The sequence below is a fragment of the Sciurus vulgaris genome, assembly GCF_902686455.1.
Source record: "Sciurus vulgaris genome assembly, chromosome: 18".
Classification (NCBI taxonomy): Eukaryota; Metazoa; Chordata; class Mammalia; order Rodentia; family Sciuridae; genus Sciurus; species Sciurus vulgaris.
In genome coordinates this window covers 14,423,931-14,451,265 of record NC_136479.1, presented here as the reverse complement: position 1 = coordinate 14,451,265, position 27,335 = coordinate 14,423,931, and the positions used below count along the sequence as shown (strand labels likewise).

Here is a 27,335-nt window from a genome sequence, read left to right as displayed (position 1 = left end):
GGCGGGGGATCCTGCGAACCACCCACGCGAGGGGTGCACCATGTCGACGTGTGGGTGGGGGTGTTTGAAGTGGCCAAGGCTCTGCGTGCTGGGCTTAGTGTGAGCAAAAGGGCAAGGACCTGCGGCAGCGGGGTAGAGAGGGCGCGGAGTGTGCCCGGTAGGGACGCGCCTAGAGCAGGCCGAGCTGCGCGTGTGCCCAGAGGCATACCCGGGCGTCGGAGACTTGGGAACGCGCGGCAGGATCCTCGCTGCGCCTGGACCCGGGCTGGTGTGTTGCGGGAGAGTCACTGCTTGCGCACCCACTTGGCATGCGTACTGGGCTGGAGAAGGGCCCTGCCCCAGGCCCCCGTGGGAGTATTCCCGGGAGTGTGTGTGGGGGGGGTAGTTTCTGCAAATGGATCAACTCGGGGAATGTCGCGTCGGTACTGTTTGCGGGTGCACGGTGCATGTGGGGCAAATGTCCTCGTATTGGGGACGCCGGACGTTGGGGGTCGTCTCAGCGCTTTGGCCAAGGAACCAAGAGCTCGTCCCGCCGGCTACTCGCTGAGAGCGCCTAGACCCGCTCCTGGACTCGCGCCTCAAGGAACGCGGGGCCGGGGGCGGGGCTTGGAGGCCAGGGGAGGAGCCGGCCGGAGGGCGAGGGCGGGGCCGCGGCCGCTGCAGCAGCGCGGGCCGGGCCAGGGGGCGCCTCGCGCGGCAGCGACTCGCTAGGGCAATGCAGTGAGGCTGGCTCGGCAGGCTGGCGTGCGCGGAGTGGGGGCCGCCGCCGCGCTGCAGAGATGTGACTCCGGCCGAGGGCCAACAGGAGATCGGCGCTGCGGGGCCGCGGGGGTCGGTGAGTGCGAGCCGCGCCGACGCAGTGGAGGGCGCTGCGGGGACCCCAGAAACTTTTCCCGCCTAGGCTTGGGGAGATTGCGGGGGTCCTCTTCTGGTGCTCTTCTAACTCCCCTCCTGGGGTTAATCGCGGGGAGCGCTGTGGGATTCGGGTGAGGGGAACCTCAGTGCGGCGGGAGAGGAGCCGCAGAGGGCGGGGCGGGGGAGGAGGGGCTGGGGACCTTTATGGGGGCAGGGGGAACTGCTCCCACTCCGGCTGGAGAGCAAGTCTCTGGGGAGGGTCTGGGTGACCAGTGGTAAAGGCGGCTGGGAGCGTGAGGGAGTCCAGGCGTGCCGGCGTGACTCCTGTGAGCGGAACCTGGGGGAGGACCTGGGGGCCGCGTGGCGGGCGGGTGGGGGGCTCACTGTGGACAGGACAGACAGAGCCAAGAGCGCAAGGGCCGGACTTTGGGGGCGAGCAGCCGGCGGCACCTGCCGCAGGGCCTGGGGGCCAGTCTCGTAGCCGGCGGTGGCCGCGCGCTACTGGGCAAGGGCGGGGACAGGGGAAAGAGACTGAGCCGAGATCTGAGGCTGGGGGACAGATGAGGGGGCTGCGTACAATGGAGGGCAGTCGCTTCCGTTCTAGTCGCGGGGCGCTTGGGCCTCTGAGGTGGACCAAGCTAGGGGTAAGGACTAACCCGGTGCTATGGCCCCACTTGGGGGACGCGGACTCCCAGCCCCATGAAGACCCCACGAATCCCTGTGTCCCCGCTGCCTGGGCGCATAGGCCAGAACACGGAAGGAGCCCTCACCAGTTCTTGGCCCCGGGGGACTTGCTTAACCAGCCTTGGAGGGGCGCGCCGACCTTGCCCCAGAGACGCCCCAGCGCAGCGGACTCATTCCCCAGCCCTAGCTCTGTCACACCCAGGCCCAGCCAATTCCTTCCTCCTTGTCCCGGGTTCTCTAAGGGGGCGGCTCCTTGGAACGCGGACAAAGGCCCCTGGAGTGTGGCGGGCAGCATCCTCCCCGCCTGGGGCCCCCGCACACGCGCCACATTGGCTGCCCAACTGCGCCAAGATGGGGGGCACCTGAGCAGAGCCCAGGAAGCACGGGGGGGGGGGTCCCTGCAAAGACAAGAGAAGTGGGGGGAGGGGCCTGGCACAAAATCCCGGCACCTCAGCCAAGGAACGTTTTTCAGAAGTTTCTTCGGTGGGGACTAGGGGCTTTCGGAGTGGCCAGACTTCAGTTAAACTGCATGCAAATGGCATGTAAATAGTATGCAAATTGGCATCTGTTGGTTGGGAGCCCTCCCTGCGTTCTGTCTAAACTGTGGAGTGAACATTGTTTCCAAACCGTTCTCTGCTCTAAGTGAAAAGGGGTCAGTTGAGTTGGAGGGGGAGGAGAAGGCAGGAGGAAGGACTCGCGGGTTGAGGCCCAGGCGGCGGGAGACCTCCAGTCTGGTTAGAAACATAAGCTCGAAATCGATATTGGCTAATTTTTATTTCAACAAATGTTCTGGGCACAGAACAGGGTGTCAAAGGGACTGACCCCTGCTTTTATGGGGGACGGAGAGCCTGCAAAGGCCTGTAAAGAAACACTAAGGAAGCAGAGAAACAGCAACTAGATACAACATAGGATCACCCTAGGGCTGCCAAGAAAATAAGTCGGAGCCATGTAAAAGAAAGTGACCAGGGTGTACAGGAGAAGACTTCTGGCAAGTGACATAAAGTGGAGCCCAGCAAGATGGGGGCCCGCCAGCAGGGAGGAGATCCTGGGGAAAGACTGAACCAGGCAAGGACTGGAAGTGGGGGTGAGCTCAGAGGCGCTGAACAAAGGCCATTGTGGCTGCAGCAGGAGGCAGATTTGGGGTGGGGGTGGGGGAGTGGCAGACACCCGCCAGACCAGCATCTTTGGGGCGGCGAAAAGGAGTTTAGGGCTTGTTCTGTTGGGGCTAGTGAAGCCTTGGAGGGTTCTGAGCAGGAAGCCGGAGTTTTCAAATCTCCCTTGACCTACACAAAAGACCAGGAACAGCTCCCAAGGCACAGGGAGCCTCCCCGGACTCTGCAGTCTGTGGGGACCACTTTGACCCTGGCCAGCCCTGGGAGCCAACCCAAGTTGTGCCTGAGGTCTCAAGACCTACTCCCCACTTTGCGGCACTTCTTATCCATTCTCACCAAAACCCAGGCCCCCAGAGCAATGCCTTCACCGAGCTTCATCAGGGGTTTGGAGTTAGTCACATTTTCTTCTTAGAATTACAGCCCGAGAGCAACCATCCACTGCGGAATGCGCGGCCAAGGATGCAATTTGCATCTAAATGATTGCTTTTATTTACAGGATTGGAGCTGCTTTGCATATGCATGTCTCTTAGAGCTTGTTCTTGCACATCCCCTCCCCAGCCAGCCACCCCCCCACCGAGCCCTCCCAAACTGGCTGATGTCTGGTCAGCATTGGGAAATGAAGATTATGAGATCGCGTAACTTGGAAAAGATATCAGAGGCGGGGACTCGGGGATCTGGGAAAGAGCTTAATGTCAGGAAACCTTGTAACCGTTTAATCCAGCCAAGCAGGAAGTGCACCATGGGCCCCATCGGAGTGGGCTGGGACACAGCGTGATGCTGGGGTGCGTGGGGACACTGGCTCCTCCACAGCCCCTTCCTGGGCATCTGCCAGACATGGGGGAGGGTCAGAACAGGGGTGCAATGGAAAGGCCTCGGGGGTCAAGGCCTTGGGGAAAAGTGGGTTCCAGTAGTCCCAGCTGGGCCTGTAAATTCCAGTCAGCCTCTGGCCATTTTATAGACAAAGAGACTGAGACGCAGAGAGGTTCCGTAATGCCCCATGTCACATGGTTCTATCAGAGTCCCCTCTTCTGGCCTCCTTCCCACTGAGGTCTTCCACTCGCATGGAGTCTGGAGGGACTGGAAACTGTGCCAGGTATTCATCTGGGTACTGAACTATTAAATATGCCCGGGCTAGGAAAGCTCACCCCCCTACACATACACACACACCTGCTTATTTTTTCTCTCCCTTCCTGGTTCCTGGGCCTCCCCCCATCTTTAGCGAGAGTGGCGTTGAGATGCCTCTGAGCTGCCACACACTGGGAGGGGACCCTGGGTGGAAGGTAAAAGTCCTTGAAACCCTGCTGAGAGCAGTCTAACCCGGGCAAGGCCAGTCGGAATGGAGTGTTCCAGGGTGGGTTTTGTACATTTTGTTTCTACTGTCTCATGGGTGGGTGGGAAGAAGGGGATCCTGGTTCCTGGAAGAAGAGCTGGTGTCTGGTCTCCTGGAGCCCTGGCTTTGCCTCTGCAAGACAGATCTCAGATTTCGGGACCCCCAGGCTGGCCTTGAGTCCTCCAAGGCCTGGGTCCTACCACCACAGCAAGTATCCCACTTAGATCACCTGCCCAGGGGGAGCAGGAGCTTTTGGGGTCCCAGGGTAGACCACCTGCAGAGGCATCTCTCCTTCATGCCGCCTTGAGACCTCTTTGCTTAGTGTGTGATGGGGGAGACTGGAAACCAGCAGCGGACACACTCCTGGTGAGCCCCTTCCATCTCCATCTCCATGGCAACCGCCCCTCCTAGGAAATCGGTTTCCCAGGAATTCTCTACTTTGACAAGCCAGTATTTGCCAGTCTTTTTTATTTACTTAACAGATTTTTTATATAGTGCTTACCCCATGTTAACTGCCACCCTAAATCCTAATTATTAATTATCTTAAGCCTCACCACAACCCCACAAGGTAGGCGCTAGCACCATCCCCATTTTGCAGATGAGGAAACTAAGACAAGAAAGACTAAGTCAGCTCCCCAGAGTTACAGGGTGCTAGCAAGTGTCACAGGACAGCGTTGGGATTTTTGTCTTGTTTTGGTTTTTGCTTGGTTGGTTGTTTTGGGGTTGCTGGAGATGGAACCCAGGGCCTCCTGCATGCCACTGAGCTGCACCCCCAGCCCATGGGGTGGGATTTGAAACTGGGAGGTCTGGCTGTGAGGGTCACACCACCCTGGCAAGGAGTAGGGCCGGAGAGCCGAGCAGACCTTGCTGTCCTCACTGGAGGGAGGCTGCCTGCATTCTTTCCAACCTCTGCAGGGTGCCTGTGTGTGTGTGTGTGTGTGTGTGTGTGTGTGTGTGTGTGCACACGCGCGCACGGTATGTTTAAGAACATCTGAATGAGTCACATTTCTGGGAGCCTGGCGGGCAGCAGGGGTAATTAGTATGTGAGCCGAGTCTTGCCTAGCCCTTCACATTTATTCATTACTCTTTTGGAGGAGCCGCCCGCCTGCATCCCACGGATTTGTTGCTATGTGTTCCTGGCATCCCAGCCAGCCCTGCCTGGAGGCTGACTTGAAACCTCTAATCTGGTATTGTTCTGTTTGGGGCTTCTGGAAGGCCGCCCGGTTCTTGCAGGTGGGAGACCCCAGGTGGCTGATTTAACTGGATGGGGGCTTACCTGGTTGGTGGTCACGTGCAGCAGGGAGCAGGCATTGGCTGCTTGGTCTGGCGCAGGGCTGGTGAAGCGGAAGGAAGGAGAGGGTTCCCCTGCTGTAGTGTCCCCGTTCGCCTCGCCTCAGGGTGCCCAAGCATGGACTGCAGGACTGTGGAAGCACAGGTGGCTGGACCCACCCCTGAGAATCTACTTTTCTAACTAGCTCCCAGGCACTGCTGCTGTTGCCAGTTCTGTGGTCAAATAACTGGGCATGAACACCCACCCTTGCAAGGTGACAGTAGGGTTAGCGATTGTATTTATAAGTTCATTCATTCAGCAACTGAGCGCCAGAACAAAGCGGCCCAGGGCCTGGACTGGAGTGGGGAGGAACAGATCAAAAGAGCCATAAAATAAAATAATGGAAAACCCTGATGAGTGCTACAGAGACCGTGATCCACAGCACTGGCCCAGAGCGCAGTGGGGGCAGGGAGAAACTCGCTCAGATACACTGGCCACCAAAAGTCTCACAAGTGACACTTCTAGAGCCCTGGTCTGTAGAAAGAGCCCAGGAACAGTAGTACCATTGTTTGCCCCTGGGCTCCACCTCTGTCCAAGGATGACCTTGGACAAGCCCATTGACCTCCCTGTACCACAATGTTATCTCCTGTAACATGGAGACAGTGAGGTACTCACCCCATAGGGCTGTTCCACAGATCCCTGGGAGTTAACGAGTGGCCTGCACGGGAGGGTACCCAGACACAGTACCCAGACACAGTTAGCGGTACCGTGGTTGTTAGGTGATGCAGAATCCCTTGGAAATCCTAGATGAGCTGGTGGCCTTGGCTTCCGTGGGACACTCCCCAGCCACACATTGTTCTATGGAGTTGGGTGGCTGTCACCTTGTGGATGTCCTCAGGAATGATAATGGCCCGCTGGAGACAACTGGACCCCTCCTGGTTGCCTTTAGTTGCTCTTAGGCTAGGGAGGACTTCCTGGAGAAAGGGGGCCACTCGAGGGGCGACGGATTTGAACTTGACAAGTGATAAAATCCCAGTTCCGAGTGGCTTAGTCCAAAATAGGGAAGATCTGGTCTGGCCCCAGCCGCGGGAGAATGCATGGGGGCTCAGGTCCTGCACTGTTTCCTCTGGGTTAGCTCAGACAGGCTCTCTCCCTGGGGTGGAAAGTGGACTCTTCTCCAGTGCCAGGCCTCCGTCCCTCTGTCTTATCAGCCAGCACAAAGAAAGCTCTCTTTCCAGTTAATGCTAGCCCAAACCCTAGGGTTGCTTCCCACAGGTCTAGTTCAGGCCATTTGCCTTCCCATGAGCCAGTCCGTGTGGTCAAAGGGGAGGATAAACAATCTGATTGGCCAGGCCTGGGTCAGATGCCCAGGCTGGGAGCTAGGGCTCAGCGGAGCTTCTCCACAGAAAACACAGGAGCTCTTTCCAGGGCAACCAAAACAACAGCTGTCCCAGAAAGAGGAGAGGGTTCCACCTGCAGGAATGGAAGCAGAAAGCAAGAGTGTATCCATTTCCGGTGTCAGAAAGGAGGCAGGAACTGGAGGCCTGGCTCAGAACCATGGGAGCTCTGCCCAGTTTCAGAAGCATGGCCACCATGTTGGCCTTTCCATCAGCTCTGTAGGTTTCCTGTTGTGGCTGCAAGGCCAGGCAGGAAGCCGGGGCAGGGAGGAGCTGGGGAAACCAAGTCCCGATTTGCAGCCAGACCTGGAGAGAGAAGGGCCTTTCCTAAGACTGTAAGCAGACACAGTTGAAGATGTCTAGTCATGTTCTTCTTGCAAGGAAGGTCCTTGGGGTGCAAGCCGTGGCCGAGGCCTGCAGGTTGGCCGGCAGGTTGGCCGGCATCTTCCCTCCGGCTCTCTTCCCATCTAAACCGGCTTTCCCAACCTGGGCGCTGCGGACTTTCTGGGGTGGATAATTCCAGATGGTGGAGTCTGCTCTTTGCATTGTAGTGTTATCAGCAGCATCCCTAGTCCCTGTCCATGCATCCAGTTGTGCTCCTGTCCCCAATCGTGACAACTGAAAATGTCATGTTGCCAAATGTCCCCATTGCAAATTGTCCCTAGTTGAGACCCCCCTGGCCTCGGGGTATGTGGGTGGGAGGCCTTGAGGGAGGAGTGATAGTCAAGACCCTAGAAGCCCTTCCTACAGGGGAGAGGTGGGTTTTGCTCCAACCCAGAGAGTCTGCCTGGGTATGTTTGCAGGACTCTTCATCAAGTCTGCCACTGACGAGAGGTCGGGAAACCCGCCCCAGGGCCCCTCCACTCTGTTAGGGATGACGGCATTTTGTTCTGACAGATCCAGTTCTTAAATGTTCATTCCCAGCATGATTTCCAGACCTCATGATAAGCAGTTCTGTCTAGGATGAAGTTTCTTCCCAAGGATGGGACACTGGGATGTGCCCATCAAGTGCGCAGCATGTCACACACATGCGTAGTTTTAAAACGAGAGAGAAGTATTTTCACGTGTTAGGTTTTAAGTGGATCGATCTAAAGGACTCGTGAGTCACAAAGTCAATAACTGCCCACGCGGCTCCAGCGACTGGCCTGCTGGCCTGCTGTGCCCACCCCTCCCTCCACCTGCCTGGATGCAGCGACTGTGCGGCGCTTGTCCTAGGAGCCCGTCTGGCCTGAGGCCTCCTGTTCCGTGCTTGCCTTCTCTCATTTGTAGGCAAAGGAGATGATCCCCCGCCCCGAGCACTTACTCCTTTAGTGCATCAATAATTGATGCCGTCAATGGCCTCACGGCCAAGGCAGGATCTGAGCCACTCAGGATCTCCGTAAAGGAGCAGAGAGAGAGGTGGTCGATACTGCATTTACTTACAGAAGCCCTGGGGACATGCTGATGCTGCTGAGAGCGTGGCTGGTTACATCCCCATGTGCGGGCTCAGCTGAGGACGGAGGTCCAGCTTGAGACGGCTGGGCATGAGCATCGAGCCCAGGTGTGCTGGCTCTGGCTTTTTCCAAGTCCAGTCCCCTTTCAAAAGCAGGGTGCTTGGTGGCTGAGAGAGGGACTGAGTCACGTTCCCTCGGGGTTTGCTAAGTACCTACTTTTTGCCAGGCAGTGTGCACTGGTGTGAGTCTTGGACTGGGGTCCTCGTCTGGCCAACCCCACTCCCCGACCTGCCGCCCCTGCCAAGGGACATTTAACTGTGTCTGGAGGAAGACATCTTGATGGATGGTCATAGTTGGAAGAAGGGACGTGCTCTGGCATCTGGCGTGCAGAGGCGGGGTGCTGCTGGACACCCTATAACACACAGGACACCCCCACAGCCAAGCACGATCCAGCCCAAGTGGCCATCATGCCAGGGCTGAGAGAGCCCGTCTACCGACGAGCAGGAGGGACAGTGTCCCAGCCCTGCCACATCTTTCAGTGGAGAAAGACAGGAAGGGAGGAGAGGAGGAAGGAAAGTTTGAAACAGGCCAAAAAACCCGGCAGACACTATTAGAGCTGAGAAGGAAGAGGACCCGAAGCTGCTGGAGAGAGGACTGGGTGTGACCTTGACCCAGGTCGGAGCTGTCGGCTGTGGAGCCCAGCCTGGCGTGTGGAGGGCCAGCCTTCCCTGCCCAAGAAGAGGGGGCCGTGGGGCAAGAGGAGACTGGAGTTAAGGCCATCTGGAGGAGGCTGCCCTGGGGACTCCAGCTGGCCTGGGGCAAGAGAGGGCGGGAGAATCCCGCACACCCCCCAGGGCAGACCCTTGGGAAACCCTTAGAGGAGGAAGGTGGGATACTGGAGGGGGCCCAGGAAGACACCTCCTTGTAGATGGCCACTGCCCCCGTGGTACCCACAGGACCGCGGGGGCCCCAGTGTCTGCTGTACCAACACCCAGGGGACGCACGAGTCCCTCCCATGGGACGGCAGCCTTCGCCCTGGCGCCTGCCCACGTGGGGCCGTGCACTTGAGGGTTCTGCAGAGCGCTCACGCTGCCTCACGCAATGCGCACTCCTGCTGTGCTCGTCACCTCGGGACGGGAACAAGGAAGACGCCTGTGCGTGTGGTCCTGCCGCAGTTTTGTTCTTCCCAGTGTCCTCCATCCGGGCTCGGCTGAGGCCGTGGGTACAGTACAGAGGGGAGGACTGGACTGCCGGAACGCTGGGGAGCTACGAGAGGGGCTGCTTCTAGGAGTTGGGTTGTGTGACCTGGGGTCAGGGTCACCTGTAAAATGGAGGTCACAATAGGACCTGCCTCATTATGAGGCATTGTGAGGACCGGACGTGCCCAGTTTTTGGCCGGAGCGGGGTCAGGCACTGTTAGCTGCGGTGCTGAGAAGTGGGAAGGCCAAGCGGGTAGTGCGTGCCGCTCTCCCAGCGCGGCACCTGACCTTGGCGGTGCCCAAAGTCTCCTCGTGTGCCCTTGTTTCTGAAGAGGGGAGACGTGGCATGCAATATCACGTTTGAAGAGTACAAAGAGTATACAGGGAAGGTGAGTCTCCCTCCCGCCCAGCCCTCCGGCCACCGTGACAGTGATTCATGGTTGTTCGCTGCACGGGGTGCAGGTGGGGCGAAGTCCCCCATGAGGGGCCCCAATACCTGGAGGGAGGGGGGCACCTTTACCTGATGTGTCTCAAAGGCGCCAGGTGGGCCACCAGTTTGAGGCAAGGTGGATCTTCTTCAGGAAGTCAGGGGAGTGGGAGTCTTACGGTGAATTTATCTTTCTCCTCAACTACCCACTCCCCTTTTCTAGAACGTTCCTGGCGCCAGAGAGAAAGATGAGAACTCATCAGGTCCTCGCCTTCCTCCTGCTCTTGGTGATCGCCTCCGTGGCCTCTGAAAACGCCAGCACGTCGCGGGGCTGTGGGCTGGACCTCCTCCCTCAGTACGTGTCCCTGTGCGACCTGGACGCCATCTGGGGCATCGTGGTGGAGGCAGTGGCCGGGGCGGGCGCCCTGATCACACTGCTCCTGATGCTTATCCTCCTGGTGCGGCTGCCCTTCATCAAGGACAAGGAGAAGAAGAGGCCTGTGTGCCTGCACTTCCTCTTCCTCCTGGGGACCCTGGGCCTCTTTGGACTGACGTTCGCCTTCATCATCCGGATGGATGAGACGATCTGCTCCATACGCCGCTTCCTCTGGGGGGTCCTCTTTGCGCTCTGCTTCTCCTGCCTGCTGAGCCAGACGTGGCGCATTCGGAGGCTGGTGCGCCAGGGCACCAGCCCGGCCGGCTGGCAGCTGGTGGGCCTGGCGCTGTGCCTGATGCTGGTCCAGGTGATCATCGCCACCGAGTGGCTGGTGCTGACGGTGCTGCGGGACACGAAGCCGGCCTGCGCCTACGAGCCCATGGACTTCGTGATGGCGCTCATCTACGACATGGTACTGCTGGTCATCACCCTGGGCCAGGCCTTCTTCACGCTGTGCGGCAAGTTCCACAGGTGGAAGCTGAACGGCATCTTCGTCCTGATCACGGCCTTCCTGTCCGTGCTCATCTGGGCGGCCTGGATGACCATGTACCTCTTTGGCAACGCCGTCATCCAGCACGCGGACAGCTGGAGCGACCCCACCTTGGCCATTGCGCTGGCGGCCAGCGGCTGGGTCTTCGTCATCTTCCACGCCATCCCTGAGATCCACTGCACCCTTCTCCCGCCCCTGCAGGAAAACCCACCCAACTACTTTGACACATCCCAGCCCAGAATGCGGGAGACGGCATTTGAGGAGGACGTGCCCCTGCCTCGGACCTACATGGAGAACAAGGCCTTCTCCATGGACGAGCACAACGCAGGTAAAGCCGGCCGCCTGGCTGGGTAGGCCCCAGGGCCGTTTGTCCCCACAGGACTCTCTCCCGTGCGGATGGGGAGCCCCAGACCTGGGCCCAAACTGGCTTAGAGATGGATTTTTTTAACTAGCTTTTGTTTTTCCCTTCCCATTTCTAACTAATGTATTACCAAGAAAAAAAAAAAAATCTAGTTTTCTGGCTTCTTTTGAAAAGTCAGGGGTTGGGGCTGTACCATGCATGAGGCCCGGGGTTTGATTTCCCAGCACTGCAGAGCGGAAAAGAAAAATCAGAAAAAATAGGATCTGGGAACATAGACTGACCTTCCCAAGTACAGTGTCTGGAACTCACTGAGCCAGTGAGTCCTGAAGGCTCTGCCGCTCCCGCTGCCCCAGGGGTGGCTGCCCAGAGATGGGGGTCACCTGCTACTCTCCAGGCTCCCGACCTGCCACACCACATCCACATGAACTCCCTGGCTCCCCAGAGGCGGCTGGGTCTGGGACCCTGCTCCGATGATGCAGGACACCATGAGGGCAATGCCCCCGCCCCCTCCCCCACCCCAGTCACCAGGAGTGTTCAGATTTGGGCCCTGAAGTTCCATCCTGGCTTTGTCACTTCCTCAGTGTTTGGCTTTGAGCGAATTACGTCGCCTCTCTGAGCCTCAGTTTTTCTCATCTGTGAAACAGAAATAATAAGAAAGCGTGCCTCGTGCAGCCGTTAGGGGACGAACCACTGAGCACCAGGCTCCCCTGGGCCCTGGCAGGCAGCCCATGCGTCTCAGCTGAGTTCCCCTGAAAGTGGGATTTGAGATAAGGGCCTGGATGGTGAATTTGGGTGGGTGGGGCGGGGCGGGTCAGGCACCAACGCAAGTGCATCGATGGTTGGTCACCGCCCTGGGCAACGGGGCCTCTGAATGTAAAATGAGTCCCTGAATCGCCCTGGAAGGACAAGGGGCTGGGGCATCCCTCATGACCACCTCCCACTTCCCTTGTCCTTATCGTCCGCCATAACGCTGGTGAATGGGCTTGAACAAATTCCACCAGATCCCAAGGCAGAAAACAGATTTGGTGGGACGTGAGGTGACCTCATCTAGGAACCCAAGACTGTCCATCTCTGCTGCAGCCAGGTTCAAAGGTCATGAGAGCCCCGGGGACATACAGGTACCCAAGGCCCTGCCATCGATGTTTGAGAGGTGTCCCTTAGAACCAATACTCGAAGGGAGTTGGCTAGGTTCCCAGCATTTGAGATAAAATAAAATGACCTTTCCTGAGTTACCTGAAGACGCACTGGGGCTACAGCGTTGATAATGACAAATAAGAACAGCAGCCATCGGGCCAGTTGCCTGGCCTGGCAAGCACGGACCTGCCAGGCGCTGCTGCCTTTAGCCTGTACTGCCCCTTCAGTCCTCAGCCGTGACCGATGAGGCAGGCCCTCTCATCATCTCCACCCTAGAGATGAATGAACCAGAGGCACTAGGAATCTGTGCCCGGGGACACACAGCCAGGAGCTGGCCCCTTCCAGACGGTCATGGTTCCCTCTTTAGTGACGTTCACCCAGCTGCCTGGTGCATGGTTATGCCCACAGTCAGCCTTACTGAGACCAGGAACCATGCCCGCCAATCCCCTGCAAACAGGGGAGGCACACTGAGCCAGCAGTTCCTCCAAGGCCGCTCACACCCCTCTGTCCCACCTGAATGCTTCCCCCTTCCTCTACATCCCTTGACCTGGCCGGACCCACCAGCCAGAGGGAACACCTGTGGCCGCCTCTGGATAAGACTGAAAGTTGCTAGGTGGCCTTTACCCAAGCTGCTTTCTTCTTACCAGAAAGTTCCAGGCCAGGAAGTTGTGTCTGTGGAGAGATGGGGCCAGGATGGCAGTGTCAGCCCAGTTGGGGGGCCGCTCCCCTGGGTTGCCAGGAGAAGGCATTGGTCAGGGTGGAGCTGACCCCTGCAGGTAACAGAGGCCACAGGCTAGCCAGTTCTTGGGGTGTTGGTAGAGCCACCACTTTGCTGGCCTCTGTGGGAGAGAGGGTCCTCTTTGTCTCAGACCCTGGATTCAAAGGTAGCAAGAACTGAAATGCATGAAGACTCTGCGGTCACGTTCTCCTGGAGAACTGGTCTGTTGCTTTGTTAGATCCTTAGGCACCCGTGACCCCTCAAGAGGTTATGAACCGGTGTTGTTGGATGTGGTGGTTCCATCTCCTGCAGTAAAGCTGGGAACCTGGCACTACCCAAATTTCTGGACCCTTAAAAGTAAGGACATGGGCACGGTGGCACACGTCTGTCATCCCAGAGGCTCTGGAGGCTGAGGCAGGAGAATCATGAGTTCAAGGTCAGCCTCAGCAAAAGCAAGGCCCTAAGCAACTCTTCGAGACCCTGTTACTAAATAAGATATAAAAAAGGGCTGGGGACGTGACTCAGTGGTTAAGCGCCCCTGGGTCCAATCCCTGGTACCAAGAAAGAGAGAGAGAAAAGCAAGAACGGTCCAGCTTCACTGTGTGCTCCCCATGGGCCAGGTACCATGCTGAGCATCTTAGTGGTCAGTCTCATTTCACCCCTACAACAGCACCATGAGGTCTGTTCTGCAGACAGGCTGAGTGACTTGTGGGAGAGGCAGAACCAGGGATTGAGCCCAGGCCTCCTGCCTTTGGAGGCCACGCACTCGCCCACTCGGCCACAGCAGTACTTTCCTCTTAAAGCACTTTTAGTGTCTCAGCTCAGTGACATGTCAGGGCGACTCTGTAATTTTGGAAATAGGATTATCAGACCCATTTTGTAGAGTGGGAAGCTGAGGCGCCAGGACATCAGGCAACTTGTTCAAGTTCAACACAGCGGAACGGGGAGGAGAAACGCTGATATTTGGAATCCCATCATATTGTTTCTTCTAAAAATGTAGCTGATAATTCATATCTACAGAAGATCCAGAGATCCAAGGGCCCTGGGACCCAGGTCGGTAGCAGCAGTGTCAGGGCGAGCAGAGATGAGGGAGGGCCCGGGAGGTCCACCCCTCCCCCACCTGCTTCACATGTCCAGAGACAAACAGGTTGTCCTTCCCTGCGTCTCTTTTCCTAAACAAAAATGCTTTTCTTCTTTCTGATGGTAGAGGAGCATCAAGAATTGTGTAGAATCAGAAAAGATTCGTGGAGGTAAAAGTAAGCGAAGTTGCTAAACGCCCCCTGCCTAAAACCAACTACTTGGTTCGTTCCCGCCTTGCCAAACATCTCAGTGCGCACGCGCACACAGTCTCACATCCACCCTCGCTCGCGTGCATTAAACCAGTGGCTCTTAACCAGGCCACTCGTCAGAACCTCCTGGGCTGCCTAAGAAAATGAGCAATGCCGGCAGCCCTGATCTGACAAGGTCTGGGTTTGGGATTAGGTATTTTTCAAGCTCTCCAAGTGATGCTGAGATGTAACCAGGTTGGAACCACGGGACCAAGCGGTGGCGCGCCGCGTGCCTGCCTGCGTCCGTGTTGAGGGCCTCTCCAAGGTCAGCGGCTGCGGTTCTCCATCGGGCACCGTGATTTACGTTTCCGATCTTCGTGGGGTCAACGTTCAGCTGGCCTCCGGCTTTCCACGGTGCTGCAGCAAACATTCTTATCCGTTCATCTTTCTGCCTTTGATCAATTAACTCCTTGAAAAACAGTTCCTCCCGTGTGGCTGGGTTTATAGGCCTGCGCCACCGTGCCCAGCTTGCACTTTAAATCCAGTGGCACCCCCGAAAGGCAGACTGATGTACTGACCCCCATACTTGATAACTGCCTGACAGCCTTTCTGCACCTCTCCAGCAATCCTGGGGGGTGTCGTCAGAATTTGGTTTTGTAGCGGCCCTCTTTCGGATCATCCCAAATGTGTCTCCACCAAAATTCACCTGAAATCAGGCATGACAGGCCTCAGGCAAAGCCTGACCCTCAGAAAGCTCACACACGCAGAGAGGCCAAGCGGGAGTCCTGGCTGGGATGGCCTTATTCTAGAAACTCTTGCTTTGCTGGCTGGGGACCATCTGGGCACGCTCCTTTGCCACAGTAGGAACAGCTGTTGGTGTCTCTGGTGCTGACTTGAGCCAGTTTGTATTTTAGGAACCTGGCCCCACGAGGTGCCCCTCACCCTTGAGCCCTTGGGTCTCATAGACTAGCCAGTCCACAGGGGTGGTGGTTGATCCTGTTTCTCTTAACATCTGAAACACCTGCCAGCCTTTCCGGCTCTCTCCCCTTGAGAGTCAGTCCATCCCTGATGTGCCAGGAGATGGGAGGGGCATCCACTGTTGCTCGGCCAAGCCCCAGCAGCTACACCCCCATATATTCTTCCCTCACCAGAGACTCCAGATACATGCAACTTCACCAGCCTGAGCATTTTAATCAACAAGACACGAGATACCTGATAAAGTGTTAAAATGCGCTGAGAGGCGTTAGCACTTTGGATCACATCTTAGAAAGCATCAACAAGGCATGTTAAATGTTCACCCTCCAAAGGGGCTGAAAAGAAGAGTGTTTCCTTCTGTTAGGACCTTAGACTCTAGGGTCTCACAGGGGTCAAAAACTATTTAAACTGACCCTTTGGGCTGGGGATGTGTAGCTCAGTGATAGAGCACTTACTTAGCACATGTAAGTCCCCCAGTTTGAGCCCCAGAACCACAACTAATTAAATAAATAAATAAACTGACCCTTTGGTTCCCGTTGGAAGACTCTGAGTTGACTTTGGTGGCAGGGCCTCACTTGCAGTGTCTACACAAGACTGGCATTTGAACTATGTGCTCTGATTCCTGTGGGGACCCCCTTATGGATAAGCACTGCTTACCTTTCAGATCTGGCCTGGGTTGGATAGGGTGTGAGGCCTCTTGAAATTAGTTGCATGTAATTAAAAACAATTCTTTTTGAATAGGCTAAAGCATTACAAGCCAAATGTGCTGGGCTGCAGGCTTCAGGAATGGTTAGATTCTGGAGACTCAAGGTTTGACAAAATTTGGTCTCTCTCCATCTCTTGGCTGTTAGTGTCATGGTAACTCACAACTCCAAGCTTGTATAGAGGAGCCTGGAAAAGAGGACCATTTCCCAGGAGACTGGAGCAAAAATCCCAGGGTTAATTCTGATTGGACCTGAATGCCTTTCCCTGAACCAATCAGTGTGTCCAAAGAGACCAGATGCCCTAATTGGCCAAGTCTAAGTCACATGACCACCCCTGAGGCCTGGGAGAAGGCTGTTATAGGAGGGCTATTCATCAGAGAAGAACCATGAGTAGCCACTAGAGAGAGGGCCTCTCGGGCCAAGGCACCCCACAGATGACAGCAGAGGCAAGCCTTTGTTTCTGTGAAGAGAGGGTGTTTGAAGGCTGTGTCCCCAGCCACAGCTGCTGGGTCTCTGCATTATGTTGGCCTTCCCTCTCAGGGCAGGCCTAGGCTAGGAGTTGGAAATAGCAAGAGACTAGCCCATCTCCCACTTGGGGCTGCTCCCCAGCCACTCCATCGACACTTCCTAGAGGGGCAGCTTCTTGCCCAGCACCATGTGAATGAGTTGCTCCAAGCCCTAGAGATGCCAAAGCAAGACGTTTTCCCAGGTGTGTCTTGGGACATGTGTTGCTCACTCAGCCTCCATTTCTGGGCCCAATCTGGGTTGAGTTGTCCTTTAACATCACTTAATTCAAGCTACTTCTAAGTAATAAAGTGTGATAAAAACATAGTATCTGGAGCCAGGGTGGTGTGATAGTTTCTTAAGAACTCAGATTCTCTGTAGGGTTTGAATGCTGGTTCTGCCCCTGACTAGCTGTGTAACCTTGGACAAGCTTAACCTCTCTGTGCCCTGTGTAAATTAGAAAGAATATAAGTACCTATCATGCTATGAAAATTTAATGCTAAGAAAATGGGTTTGTATATATATATATATATATATATATACACACACATATATATATATATATGACAGTGCCTGGCTCCTGGTTGGTAATCTATTAAGGTTAACTATGGTATAGTAAGGCAATTCTGGTACCTGCCCCAAGTAATTAAAAAAAAAAATCTAGGTTGGGCATAGTGTGCACGCCTGTAATCCCAGCAACGGGGGAGGCTGAGGCAGGAGGATTCAAGAATTCAAAGCCAGCCTTAACAATTTAGCAAGGCCCTGTCTCAAAATTTTAAAAAATAAAAAAAAGACTGGGGATGTGGCTCAGTAACCACTCCGGGTTCAATCCAGGCAGGCCTGGGGATGGAGCCCAGGAACATGCTAGGCCAGTGCTCTGCCACCAAGCCACACCCTGTACCTCAAGACTTTTCTTAGCAAAGCAGGTTTAGTACTTTCAATGAAAGCGAAGGTGATGAAGACCCTTCTGACAATGGAGAAGACTTTCGTTTTTTATATCATTTCTCCTTTTCTTTTTTTCTTGTTTTTTTCCTGCAGTGCTAGTGACCAAACGTGGGTCCTCACACATGCCAGGCGAGTGCTGTACCACTGAGCTACACCCCAGCCTAGGTTTAAGTTTATTTAAAAAAAAAAAAAAAAATCCTCTTAATGACCAACCTGCATTAGTCACATATTTATTGCATTTGCTAAATCGACATTAATACATGATTGCTAGCTGTGTGCGGTGCTGGGATGGAGCCCGGGGCCTTGCACACGCCGGGCTAGTGCCCTACCACTGGGCTGTGCACATCCTAACCCTACAGTCCTCATTTTAATTAGACCTCACTCTTTGTATTGCACAGTTCTGTGGTTTTGACAAATCACATCATGACGTGTGTCCACCCAGTGGTGTCATCCAGAACAGTGTCACTGTGCTGAAGTGCCCCACGTGCCACCTCTTCATCCCTCGCCCCACGCCAACCCCTGGCAACCACTGATCTCTTACTGTCCCTGTGGTTTGGCCTCTTGCGGAAGATGATGCTGTTGGAAGCATTCAGTGTGAGCTTTTAGACTGGCCTTTTCCACTTAGCGCTAGGATCTAAGGTCCCTCCATGTCTTTGCAAGTTAATGTGGTATTTCTTTACCAAAAAGGAAATTTTAACTCCCTTACAAGAACAGCAAAGAACACCAATTAGCCAACTTTGAGAGGTAAACAGTGCTACCTTATATTGTCATTGCTGCTTCAGATCTGCCTTCTAGTCCTGCTCAGAAATGAGTCTACATATGGGAGGGCCGCTGGCCAGTGGTGACAGGCACCATCATACACTCCATGGCCATGTTCTTGGAGGTCCCCGCCTCTGCGTGGATCCAGAAGCTGTGACCACTTTTGACCGTCCTGTGGCATTCTGCAGTGAGGAAAGTAGCTCTTTCGTCAAAGGAGACCTGAGGGCTGCTGAGGTGCTTGTCACCCAAGGCCTGCAGGGGCTCTGTGTGGGGGGTGGGTCAAGGGTCAACCCTGGATCCCCCTCCCCCTGGAGCCTGCACCCTGGACTCCACAAACTTCCCAACCCACTGAGAAGGGTCAGGCTCCTAGAGAGCCTGAGAACAAAGCCCCTTTGTGACTTGTTTTGAATCAGCTTGTGACAAAGGGGAGGAGCCCTTGCGGTGGCTGGCTGGGTGGGGGTGCTGGAGCCCTGGGTTGTTGATGCAGGGGAAAAAAGCAAAATTGTGTCTCTCTCTCTCTCTCTCTCTCTCTCTCTTTTTTTTTTTTTTTTTTTGGTGTTGTCGGATTGCCAACTCCTCCCTCCCCTCCCCCCTCAGCTCTCCGAGCAGGATTTTCCAATGGCAGCTTGGGAAAAAGGTCCAGCGGCAGCCTGGGGAAGAAGCCCAGCGGCAGCCTGGGGAACAGACCCAGCGCGCCCTTCAGAAGCAACGTGTACCAGCCGACTGAGATGGCGGTGGTGCTCAACGGCGGCACCGTGAGTACCGAGGCGCGCGTGCGCTGTGGGAGCAGCTTCCCGGGGCCCCTGCCCTGGGGTCCCCGTAGCTGAGTGCATGCGGTGCTGCCAAGTCTTTTCCCTCTCCCCGACCTTTCTCCACGCGCGGAAAATCCGCCTGTACCTACTCAACCACCTGTAGGTCCCTTCGGAAGGGGGCCGTTCTTGGGGCTCTTGGATCCAGGAAGTCTGCCCAGCCTTCTCCCTGGGAGTTGACTTGAAGGAAAGGCCCACCATGACAAGCCCCCGCAGCAGAGTTTGCCAGTCTAAGTCCCCCGTCCTTGCGCCCCAGCTGCGTGCCAGCTTGCCCATCCCAGCTCCCTAAGGAGCTGTCCCTAAGGGACATCCTAAGAAACCGAGTCCATGACCACGTGTCTCCCTCAGGCAGAGCAGGCTTGCTCTGATGCCAAACAGACCCGCAGCAGAACTGCCACGTGCCATTTGCCTCTGTGGAGTGACATCGCTCTGCTTCTCCAGCAATCCAAAGACATGCCTCATCCCCACGTTTAATTTCCAGACATAGCTACATGCTTCTTTCAGAAACGACGCATGAGCCGGTTTACTTGTGTAAATTGGATTTCCATCCTTTATTTCATGTGCTGATTCCATAACCTGAGCTTTTTTTTTTTTTTTTTTTTTTTTTTTTTTTGTTAATGGGAGTCAGGGATGGTCTTGACCTCTGGAGGGAACTTCTGTTTCCCTGATCTTGAGTGATGTACTAGGCTTTGGTCTGCTTTGGTTTGGAACATGCTCAGATAGAATCACACCGTCTACATGGCTGTTTTATTGTCCCATGCCAAGAAAAACCAGATTCCTAAGCATTTGACCTGTGTGTTATAATTTGGTTAGAAAAGTCCCCATTGGTGACTCTTGAGCCCTCCTGGTTCCTTCAAGGTCCGGGTGTGTGAGAACACCTAGGACTTAGTGAGTTTCTCATCCACCTTAGGGGAAGATGGTTACAACCCACAGTGGCTGCTGCTCTGCTTGGGTTTTATTCAGCCCATCTGGAGAAAAGCGAGGTCACTTACCTTTGGCACGTTGTCACAAATCAGTGTCTGACGTTGACTTTGCAAAGCACGGAGTTCTCAGTGTGTTATCCTTATGTTATTACAGATCCCAACCGCTCCGCCATCTCACACTGGAAGACACCTCTGGTGAACGACTTTTAAGTTCCAGAGAATAAGAATCTCTCTTATCAATTTCATTCCCTGGCCGTGTCTTTCTTGAGGGAGAAATCAGTAACAGTAGCGGAACAAGGCCGCCTCACAGCCAGGAGATTTGGACACCCCGGCATGGGGTTCCGTGTACATGTGAACACTGAGGACCTGAAAGCTGATGCTGATTGCCCTCCCGCCCCAGCCCTGCCCTGCCCCGCCACACACACAGACACGTCCTGCCGGCCAGCCTCAGTCCCCGCACACTAAAGCCAAGCTAATAGCAAATAGTACTAGGCTCATCCCAATGTGGCCGGGGAGCCTGGCCCACCCCCTGGGGTGGAGCAGAACCCAACTGGAACTGGCAGCCGGTGGGCCAGGCTGATGTTGGTTGCATCTGGGGGCCCCACCCCATCCCCCTCCCTGGCAAGCGCTGGGCCCCAGGTGGCCTCTTGGAGATGACCTTGTCATTGAGAATGACTAATGGAGACCGAATCCCGGCTGGCCTGGTGGTTTGCACATTTCAGGGGAGTTAAAGAGGCTGAGGGTTGATTCCAAGGCGAGGCCTGAACAAATCTTGGGAGGAGCTTTATAGCCAAGAGTGGTGGAGGGGCCTTGGCTTGTGCCAAAGGACAGGAGGGTCTCCAGGCCTTGAAGGAACCGCCACATGTAGAAAGTGGTGACCAACCACTGTTCCTCCTGTGGGCCTCTTGCACAAGAGCCAAGGCAAGGAAACAAGCCCCGCCCCCTCCTTGTAGAGCCATAGAAATACTCTGACGAGGGACAGCGGCCCATCTCTGTCTTCCTGCGCTGATGGGTGCCCCGCCAAGTCCTTTCCCAGTTTTATTCCATGTTCATTTTCAAAAGCTTCAGTGGGGCCACCAGCTTGAAGCAGGAAGCGGGTCGGAAGGTGGGCACCCCAGCAAGTTTCCCCGCGATGATGTCACACGCAGGGCTTCCCGGGGTGCCCACGAGATGGAGAGAGCTGGTCTGGCCGCCTAGCAAGCCTTGACTTCTTGGGTCTTTTCCATGGGTTTGGAGAAGGTTCCAGGGCAGAGCGCGTTTTCCAGACAACAGGGTTTCTTGCTGCTTCGGGGAGGGTGTGGGGACGTTCTTCTCTTGGATTTCTGCAGGTTCCATGAAAATGGCTCTCTTCAAAGCCCATTGTTTCTGTCATGGTTTCCATCTGTCCTGAGCAAGTCATTCCTTTGTCATTTGGCATTGCGAGCATCCCGGCCATTAAAAGCCCCATGTTCTCTGCACTGTTTGGCCGGCAACGGTTCAAAGCAAAGCGTTTTAACCTGACGGCGTGGAATGTATAAATGAGGGCGGGCCTTCCGCATAGACTCTGATCACTACATCGCTTCTTCCATAAAACCACCCTAAGCCTTTAACCTTTTAAGAAAAGTGAAAAAGGTCGGTGTGGGGGGAGGGGGGACTGACTCTTCATAAGCCAGTACATCTGAGCTGACTATGATTTAATAAACCTGATTTTTCTCAAGGCCCCAGTCTCTGCTGTGTCCCCTCCCCATCTTCACCCCGCTGCCCAGTCCCTGCAGACCATGGGGAAATAAGGCCCAAGCGGCCATCCCTGGGGGCCTCCTGCAAGTGGTACCTGCAGCTGGTGCATCTCCTTCTGTTAACCGTGCATGGGGGACGAGAAAGCATGGCGGTCGAAGGCCAGTCCTTCCCGGGCCTCTGGGAAGCACCCACCTGCCCCTGCCCAGAGCATGTGCTTGCTTCTAGAAAATCAGACTCCAGGCCTCTCTGCTCGAGGACCTCCGTTGGGTGGGCTGAGCCTTGGGGAGCGGAAGGAGGGAAAACAGCTAGGGTCTCTCGGTGGGGCTGGCGGGCGATGCATGCAGACCCCGCATCCTGCAAATAAATCAGTCTCTGAAGGCCTCAGTCCAGTCCAGTGGAAAACGACAGCGTTACGCATTCTCGTGCCAGGAAATGGTTGCTCACCCCCGCTCTCTGGAGTCCTTTGGAGCTTTCTGATACCATCAGTGACTCGGTCTGCAAGAGCCCCCCTTGCAAAAGGGAGGCGTTCACACCATCTCCTTTTTCTAAGTTCTCTCTTGTCCACGCGTATAAAGGTGAGCACAGTGGAAATGGCTATCCGTGGAGAGTAGTGTTTCCGCACCATAAAAACAGAACCTCACTCAATGAGACTTTCCCCCTTTTAAAATTCCCATAGGTTATTGCGCTTTGGGTTTGTTTTATTTAGGCTCTAAGGTTCAAGGTGGGCTGAATGCCCGCACGATGGGGCAGAGGTGGGAGCGCGGGCAGGGGAAAGTCTGCTGTTTTTCTCCTGAATTTGCCTGAAGAGTACCAAGAGGCGGCGTGCGTGGTTCATTGGGGTTTAGACACAGGATCCAGTGGCACCTCTGTTGAAGATCTGCTCCCGGAAACAGGACTTGCTTGGGGGACAGGGCCTGGCGGCAGCGGCTAACAACAATCCCTAATTGTAAGCACAAGTCCCCATGTCCAGTTAGTGACATGGCTTTGGGACTGTAACGGCCACTCTTGTCCTCTCATTTAATGGAAGATTGTCCTTCGGTCCTAGATTTCCCTGCTAGAGATGGAGGGTGGGTATACGGGAGTGAGCTTCGAGCACTTACAAACTGGGGAGTCCCGTGGGTCCCGAGTGTTTCCAGGATTAAGATCTGGTGTTGGAAGCTGGGTGACCGGTGCTTGTGTGGGGCACAGGTGCCAACCAGGCAGTGAACGAGGGCACGCTGGATGGTGTTCTGGGTTGGCCGAGGCTGGGTGGAATGCTTTGGGCCAGACCCCAAGCTGAAAGGGGCATTGTGGCTTTTATAATTCAAGGATGCAACGATTATACCAGCTTATGGGTGTTCTCAGCAGGTGCTTTTTATTAATTGATAAAGAGCTAAGGCTCGTTTTTGATAGATAATATATATTTATTAAATGTATTAATGTGTGTTTTATAATGTACCTTTATCTTCCCCTGGCTGACTTGCTTACTTATAAAAAAAAATTATTCAAGAAATTTTAAGACAATCAATGTGTACCATACATGACTGTATATAAATATTACAAATTTAAAAGGTTGTTAAGCATGGGCAGATAGGTTTTATTTTCAAAATGCTGTTCTTAACACAAAAATAAAGGCTTTACTATTTACTTAAGATGTGTGGGAGCTTGTCAAAACAACTCGATACCACCGGCGGGCTTCAGCTGAGACTGTGGCATTTTGAATGAGAGAATCCTGGTTAACAGCAAACCACAGAACAAATAAGCAAATAAGGTTAATAAGTTAATTTACCCATAGAAGCTGGAACTTTCATAATACTTTGGAACTGAGACAAGGAAAAATCCTTTGTGGCCGTTGTTTGAGTTTAAGGGTCTCATCTCCAGCTGGGGATGTAGCTCAGTAGTAGGGTACTCGACTAACCTGTGCAAGACCCTGGTTTTGATCCCAGTACTGCAAAACCAACCAACCAAACAACAACAACCAAAGAAATTGAGAGATTTGGGACTTAAATATGGAATTTGCAAAAGTGGTAAAACATCTTCCCTTGGGACTAGATTTACATCATGTATTTTACTAGCAGTTTGCACAGTTTAATTCTGAAGCACTGAAGAAATTAGAAGAAAGACTAAATTTTTGGATAATGCAGAAAGTTAAGACAGGTACTTTTCTAAACGATGTGCAGTGAGCATGTTTGCAACCAATCCTGTTTTGTGCAAAAAAGATTCTCTTTTCAGATGTACTGAGTCTTGTCATTACAGAGATGACAAGAGAGAGAGAGCACAGTTGGACACTTCCCTCGCTGGGGTAATCTGCGCTGGAGGGGACAGGCACCAGTGGTGCTTAGGGCGATGGAGTCGTGCCCGCCGGCTCCTCATGGTCCTCCATGGTGCATTTCACTGCAGAGAGATGAGAGAGAGTCAGGGTCGATTGACACACCTCAACAGACCTGTCATTTGGAAACCAGAAACCTGGATGTGTGGGTGGGGCAGTTGCAGCAAAACCCACAGAGCGCCTGCTGGCCCCAGCCCCCAGATCCACAGGGAGGAACACAGAGCCATTGTGCTCCCAGCGCTGCACCCGAAAACTCCAAGCCACCTCCCCTGCTGTCACGGCCACTCTGGATTCAGTTCAGAAAAAGGTCGAAAGCGTGCCTTGCAGGTCCAGGCGCTACAGGAAGCTTTACCAACATGACAGATTCCAGGCTCTGGACTCGACCCAATCTGTTCCCCTCCACCCACCCCAAATACAAATCCCAGGTATTGCTGGGGTCAATGACAAGGTCAGAAGAGAATCGTTTCTCTGTCGGTGTGGACAAAAATGTGATCCTGGTGATTTCCTGAGTCTGCCAAACAGGAAAGTTAGCTGGACACAGCCTGGTACTTTCTAAAAGGGAAATTGATCCTCCAAAATAAAAGCTAGTCCCCAAATAAACATGGAAGTTCAGCCCGGGGTGGGTTGGGGACATCCTTTTGGAAATCTCTCTTTTGGGATTGAATCCAGGTCCTCAAGGGCACATGTTAGGCAAGTGCTCTGCCACTGAGCTACAGCCCCAGCGCAAAGACATTCAATTTGTTAACGTCTTTGCCACTGGAGTCCAAGTGCTTGCCTCGGATGCTAATGCCTGAGAGTGAGGTCATAGGCTCCGATTATTTGTGAAGAGCATTGTTCTGGTCGAAAGGGTGCTGAGGCGGCTACCGTGTAGAGCAGGGGTTCCAGCTGTGTCTACCCCCCTTTCCTGATCCCCCCCCACACCCCTGCCACTAAGGCCATACACCAGCCAGACGCCGGCACAGTGGTGAGGTCCGCACCCTATCACATGCAATTCGGGTGTTTCCTGATGAAAGTGGGGGGAACCCTTCAGCCACACAAATGGAGGGCACACGAAAATTCCCCAAGGATTCTTGGTTGTGATTCATTCCAAGGAAATCAGTTCCAGATCTTCGCTCTCAGGCGTGGACTTGGCAGTGGCTAGGATTCCTGTCAGTCCCTCGTTCTGCTCTTCCCTTCCTCCTTGTCCCTATCTTGGCCCGTGTGCAAAAATCCCAGGTGCCGGATGAGAAGGCAATTTGAAATGCCGAGGGTCTCCACACATTCCTTTGCTTTCCACGTTCCACTGTGTTTTCAATAGTGATCACGATGACTAATACTTGTACAGGTTGTACACGCCCAAACTGAAAATCCAGAACTCCAATGTCTGAATGTCAGCACATTCAAAACTCTTTGAGAACTGACTTGTTGCCACCCGTGGAAAATGCCATACTATAACGGTATTGATGCACAAAATTATTTAAAATATTGTATAAAATTACCTCCAGGTGGGGCTGGGGCTGTGGCTCAGTGGTAGATGCTTGCCTGGCACATGCGAGGCACTGGGTCTGATCCTCAGCCCCACATAAAAATAAATAAATAAAATAAAGGTATTGTGTCCATCTACAACTAAAAACTATTTTTTAAAAAATTGCCTCCAGGTGACGTGTATATGAAACATAAATGTTCAGACCTGGATCCCAACCCCAAGATATCTCATTATATGAGTGAAAATATTCTGAAATCTGGAACACTTACGGTCCCTTTCAGCTAACGGGTTGTCAACCTATGTTAACTCAAACCAAAATAATACCTTCACCTGGAGCCTGGGGTCACAGGAGCTATTTTTTCAGTGTGCAGTATCTATCTTTTGTTCTCTATATGGATGCTCTAGAGGCGACCACAGTGAAGACCTTCTGTGTCAAGACCCTGAGGGTGTGGCACGGATCCAACATAGCCACGGGCACTCCCGTCCTTGCTAAGTGCTCTCCCAGCTCCCTCACTGGTCCCTGGTGGGTTGGCTGGTAGACCATGACGACTAGGGGTGGGAAGTCCTGATTGCTAGCATGTGCCATTGCCCTGGCCTGTTTCCGGCTACCGTGACTACAGGACAGAGTCGGGAAGAGGGGTGCGCGGTGGAATGGGTCTGGGCCGCCCCGTTCCCTCGCGGAGGTACCCGGGGGAACCCAAGCTAGCACCAGGGGAACTCCAGACCTGCAAGATGGCTCCCAAGCGTGTTGGGGGACACGGGGAAATTGTTAGAAATGCAAATTCAAGGCCCCATTCCAGATCCAGAATCAGAAACTAGGGGTGGAGCCCAGCAATCTGCCCTCCAGGTGATTCTGATGAACACCAGTAAGAAGTTTGAGGTCCACTACAGGTTCAACCCCTGGCTAGATTTAAGAATCATGTGGTCACTTTCTGGAATTCATTGGTGCCTGGGCCTCACCCCAAAAATCTGCTGTCCTTGGCCTGGGGCCTAGGCTTCAGTCTGCAGTCAAAGCTCCCGTGTGTCACTAATGTTCAGCCAGGGCTGAGAAGCAGACTGCGTGAGTCCTCTAAGAAATATGATCGCAGGACCTCCAGAGGCGTCTAGAAGCCCCAGATTCTAAGCATCATGCTGGCTGCCTGTGAGTCTCAAAATTTAAACTGTTTCTCAAGACCTTCTCCCTGGCGATGAATGGTGGGACTGTTTGTAGGTGGAGAAGCTTTGGCTTCTGGGAGGAAGTCCCAGCCCCTGGGTCTCCCCGGGTTTTCCTCAGCTGTGTCTGAGGAAGACCTCACCTGCTTACCTTGGTCCCATGTGTTAACCAATTCCTGTCCATGCCTCACCAGTTTCTCTTACCTACTTTGACCTTTCCTGGGAAAGGGCGCTTCTTATCTCTTCCAGAACATCATAGAGAAATCTCGAGGGAGGGCAGGGGACAGGAATGAGCTAGGGATGCTACTTAAAGCCGAGTTGAGAGACCATGTCTAGAGGCAAAGGGCTGGAAATAAAGGTGGGAGGGGAGCCTCACAGAGGAATCGCCAGGGCGCCTGGGAGGTCCCCGGCCTCAGGTCCCACTCTGCACAAAATGTCAGAGACTCTGGAGGTGCAGCCACACTGGAAAAGGTGTTACCAAGTAAAACCGAGTCTGACAATGAGTACAGGTGATTCCACACCTGCCTTTCCTGCAGAAAGCTCTGCACGCTCTCCTGGGGGAGGGGAATCAGGAGGCTCAGGACGGCAGGTAGCAGGAAGCAACCCAATGTCCGTCAGCAGCCCCCTGCATAAACAGACTGTGGTCGGCCTCAGCGGTGATGAGCCAGCTGTGAACAGCCCTCCACTCAGATGAGCTTAGCAACACGGGAAGAAGATGCTGGCGCAGGAGAGCACGCAGCGAGTGACCCCAGTTAGAGCAAATCTAGAGGCCGGGGAGGCATCGAAGGTGAAAAGAACCCTAAGGAACAAGCAAGAGAAATTTCTTCAAGAATCAGGGTAAGTGGCTCCAGGGGTGGGGTGAGCTTTAAAGTGGGTGGTGAACACATGGGTGCTTGCCTTATGTGTTTTATTTAGTCCCTACTGAATACGTATTTCACCCTCACACACACACACACATAAA

General features: G+C 54.3%; 2 protein-coding genes across 4 annotated transcripts in view; one reads left to right on the top strand and one right to left on the bottom strand.

Annotated features, from left to right (window-relative positions):
• The first annotated feature begins 655 nt into the window (after positions 1-655).
• On the top strand, positions 656-23,080 carry GPRC5B (G protein-coupled receptor class C group 5 member B). Of its 2 annotated transcripts, none has more exons than XM_079120899.1 (4): positions 656-835; positions 9,931-10,961; positions 18,599-18,756; positions 19,888-23,080. In XM_079120899.1, exons 2-4 carry the CDS (start codon positions 9,956-9,958, stop codon positions 19,930-19,932), a joined length of 1,209 nt encoding a protein of 402 aa, XP_078977025.1. In that variant the 5' UTR covers positions 656-835; positions 9,931-9,955; the 3' UTR covers positions 19,933-23,080. The 2 variants fall into 2 exon arrangements, with proteins under 2 accessions (XP_078977025.1, XP_078977026.1); XM_079120900.1 differs by lacking the exon at positions 656-835 and adding an exon at positions 1,162-1,181.
• IQCK (IQ motif containing K) overlaps positions 23,010-27,335 on the bottom strand; it is a gene marked incomplete at its 5' end in the record, with an annotated part of 116,602 nt that continues 112,276 nt past the window's right edge. For both annotated transcript variants that reach the window (XM_079120905.1, XM_079120906.1), the window contains one exon: positions 23,010-23,822. In XM_079120905.1, the coding sequence (XP_078977031.1) occupies positions 23,767-23,822 (56 nt within the window). In that variant the 3' untranslated portion in view covers positions 23,010-23,766. The remainder of the gene's footprint in view (positions 23,823-27,335) is intronic.

Bases quoted from the DNA above. Each gene is read 5' to 3' on its own strand.
- GPRC5B (XM_079120899.1), top strand. From the start codon at position 9,956: ATGAGAACTCATCAGGTCCTCGCCTTCCTCCTGCTCTTGGTGATCGCC. The intron at 10,962-18,598 runs GTAAAGCCGGCC...CTCCCCCCTCAG, and splicing joins CATGGACGAGCACAACGCAG to CTCTCCGAGCAGGATTTTCC. The intron at 18,757-19,887 runs GTGAGTACCGAG...ATGTTATTACAG, and splicing joins TGGTGCTCAACGGCGGCACC to ATCCCAACCGCTCCGCCATC.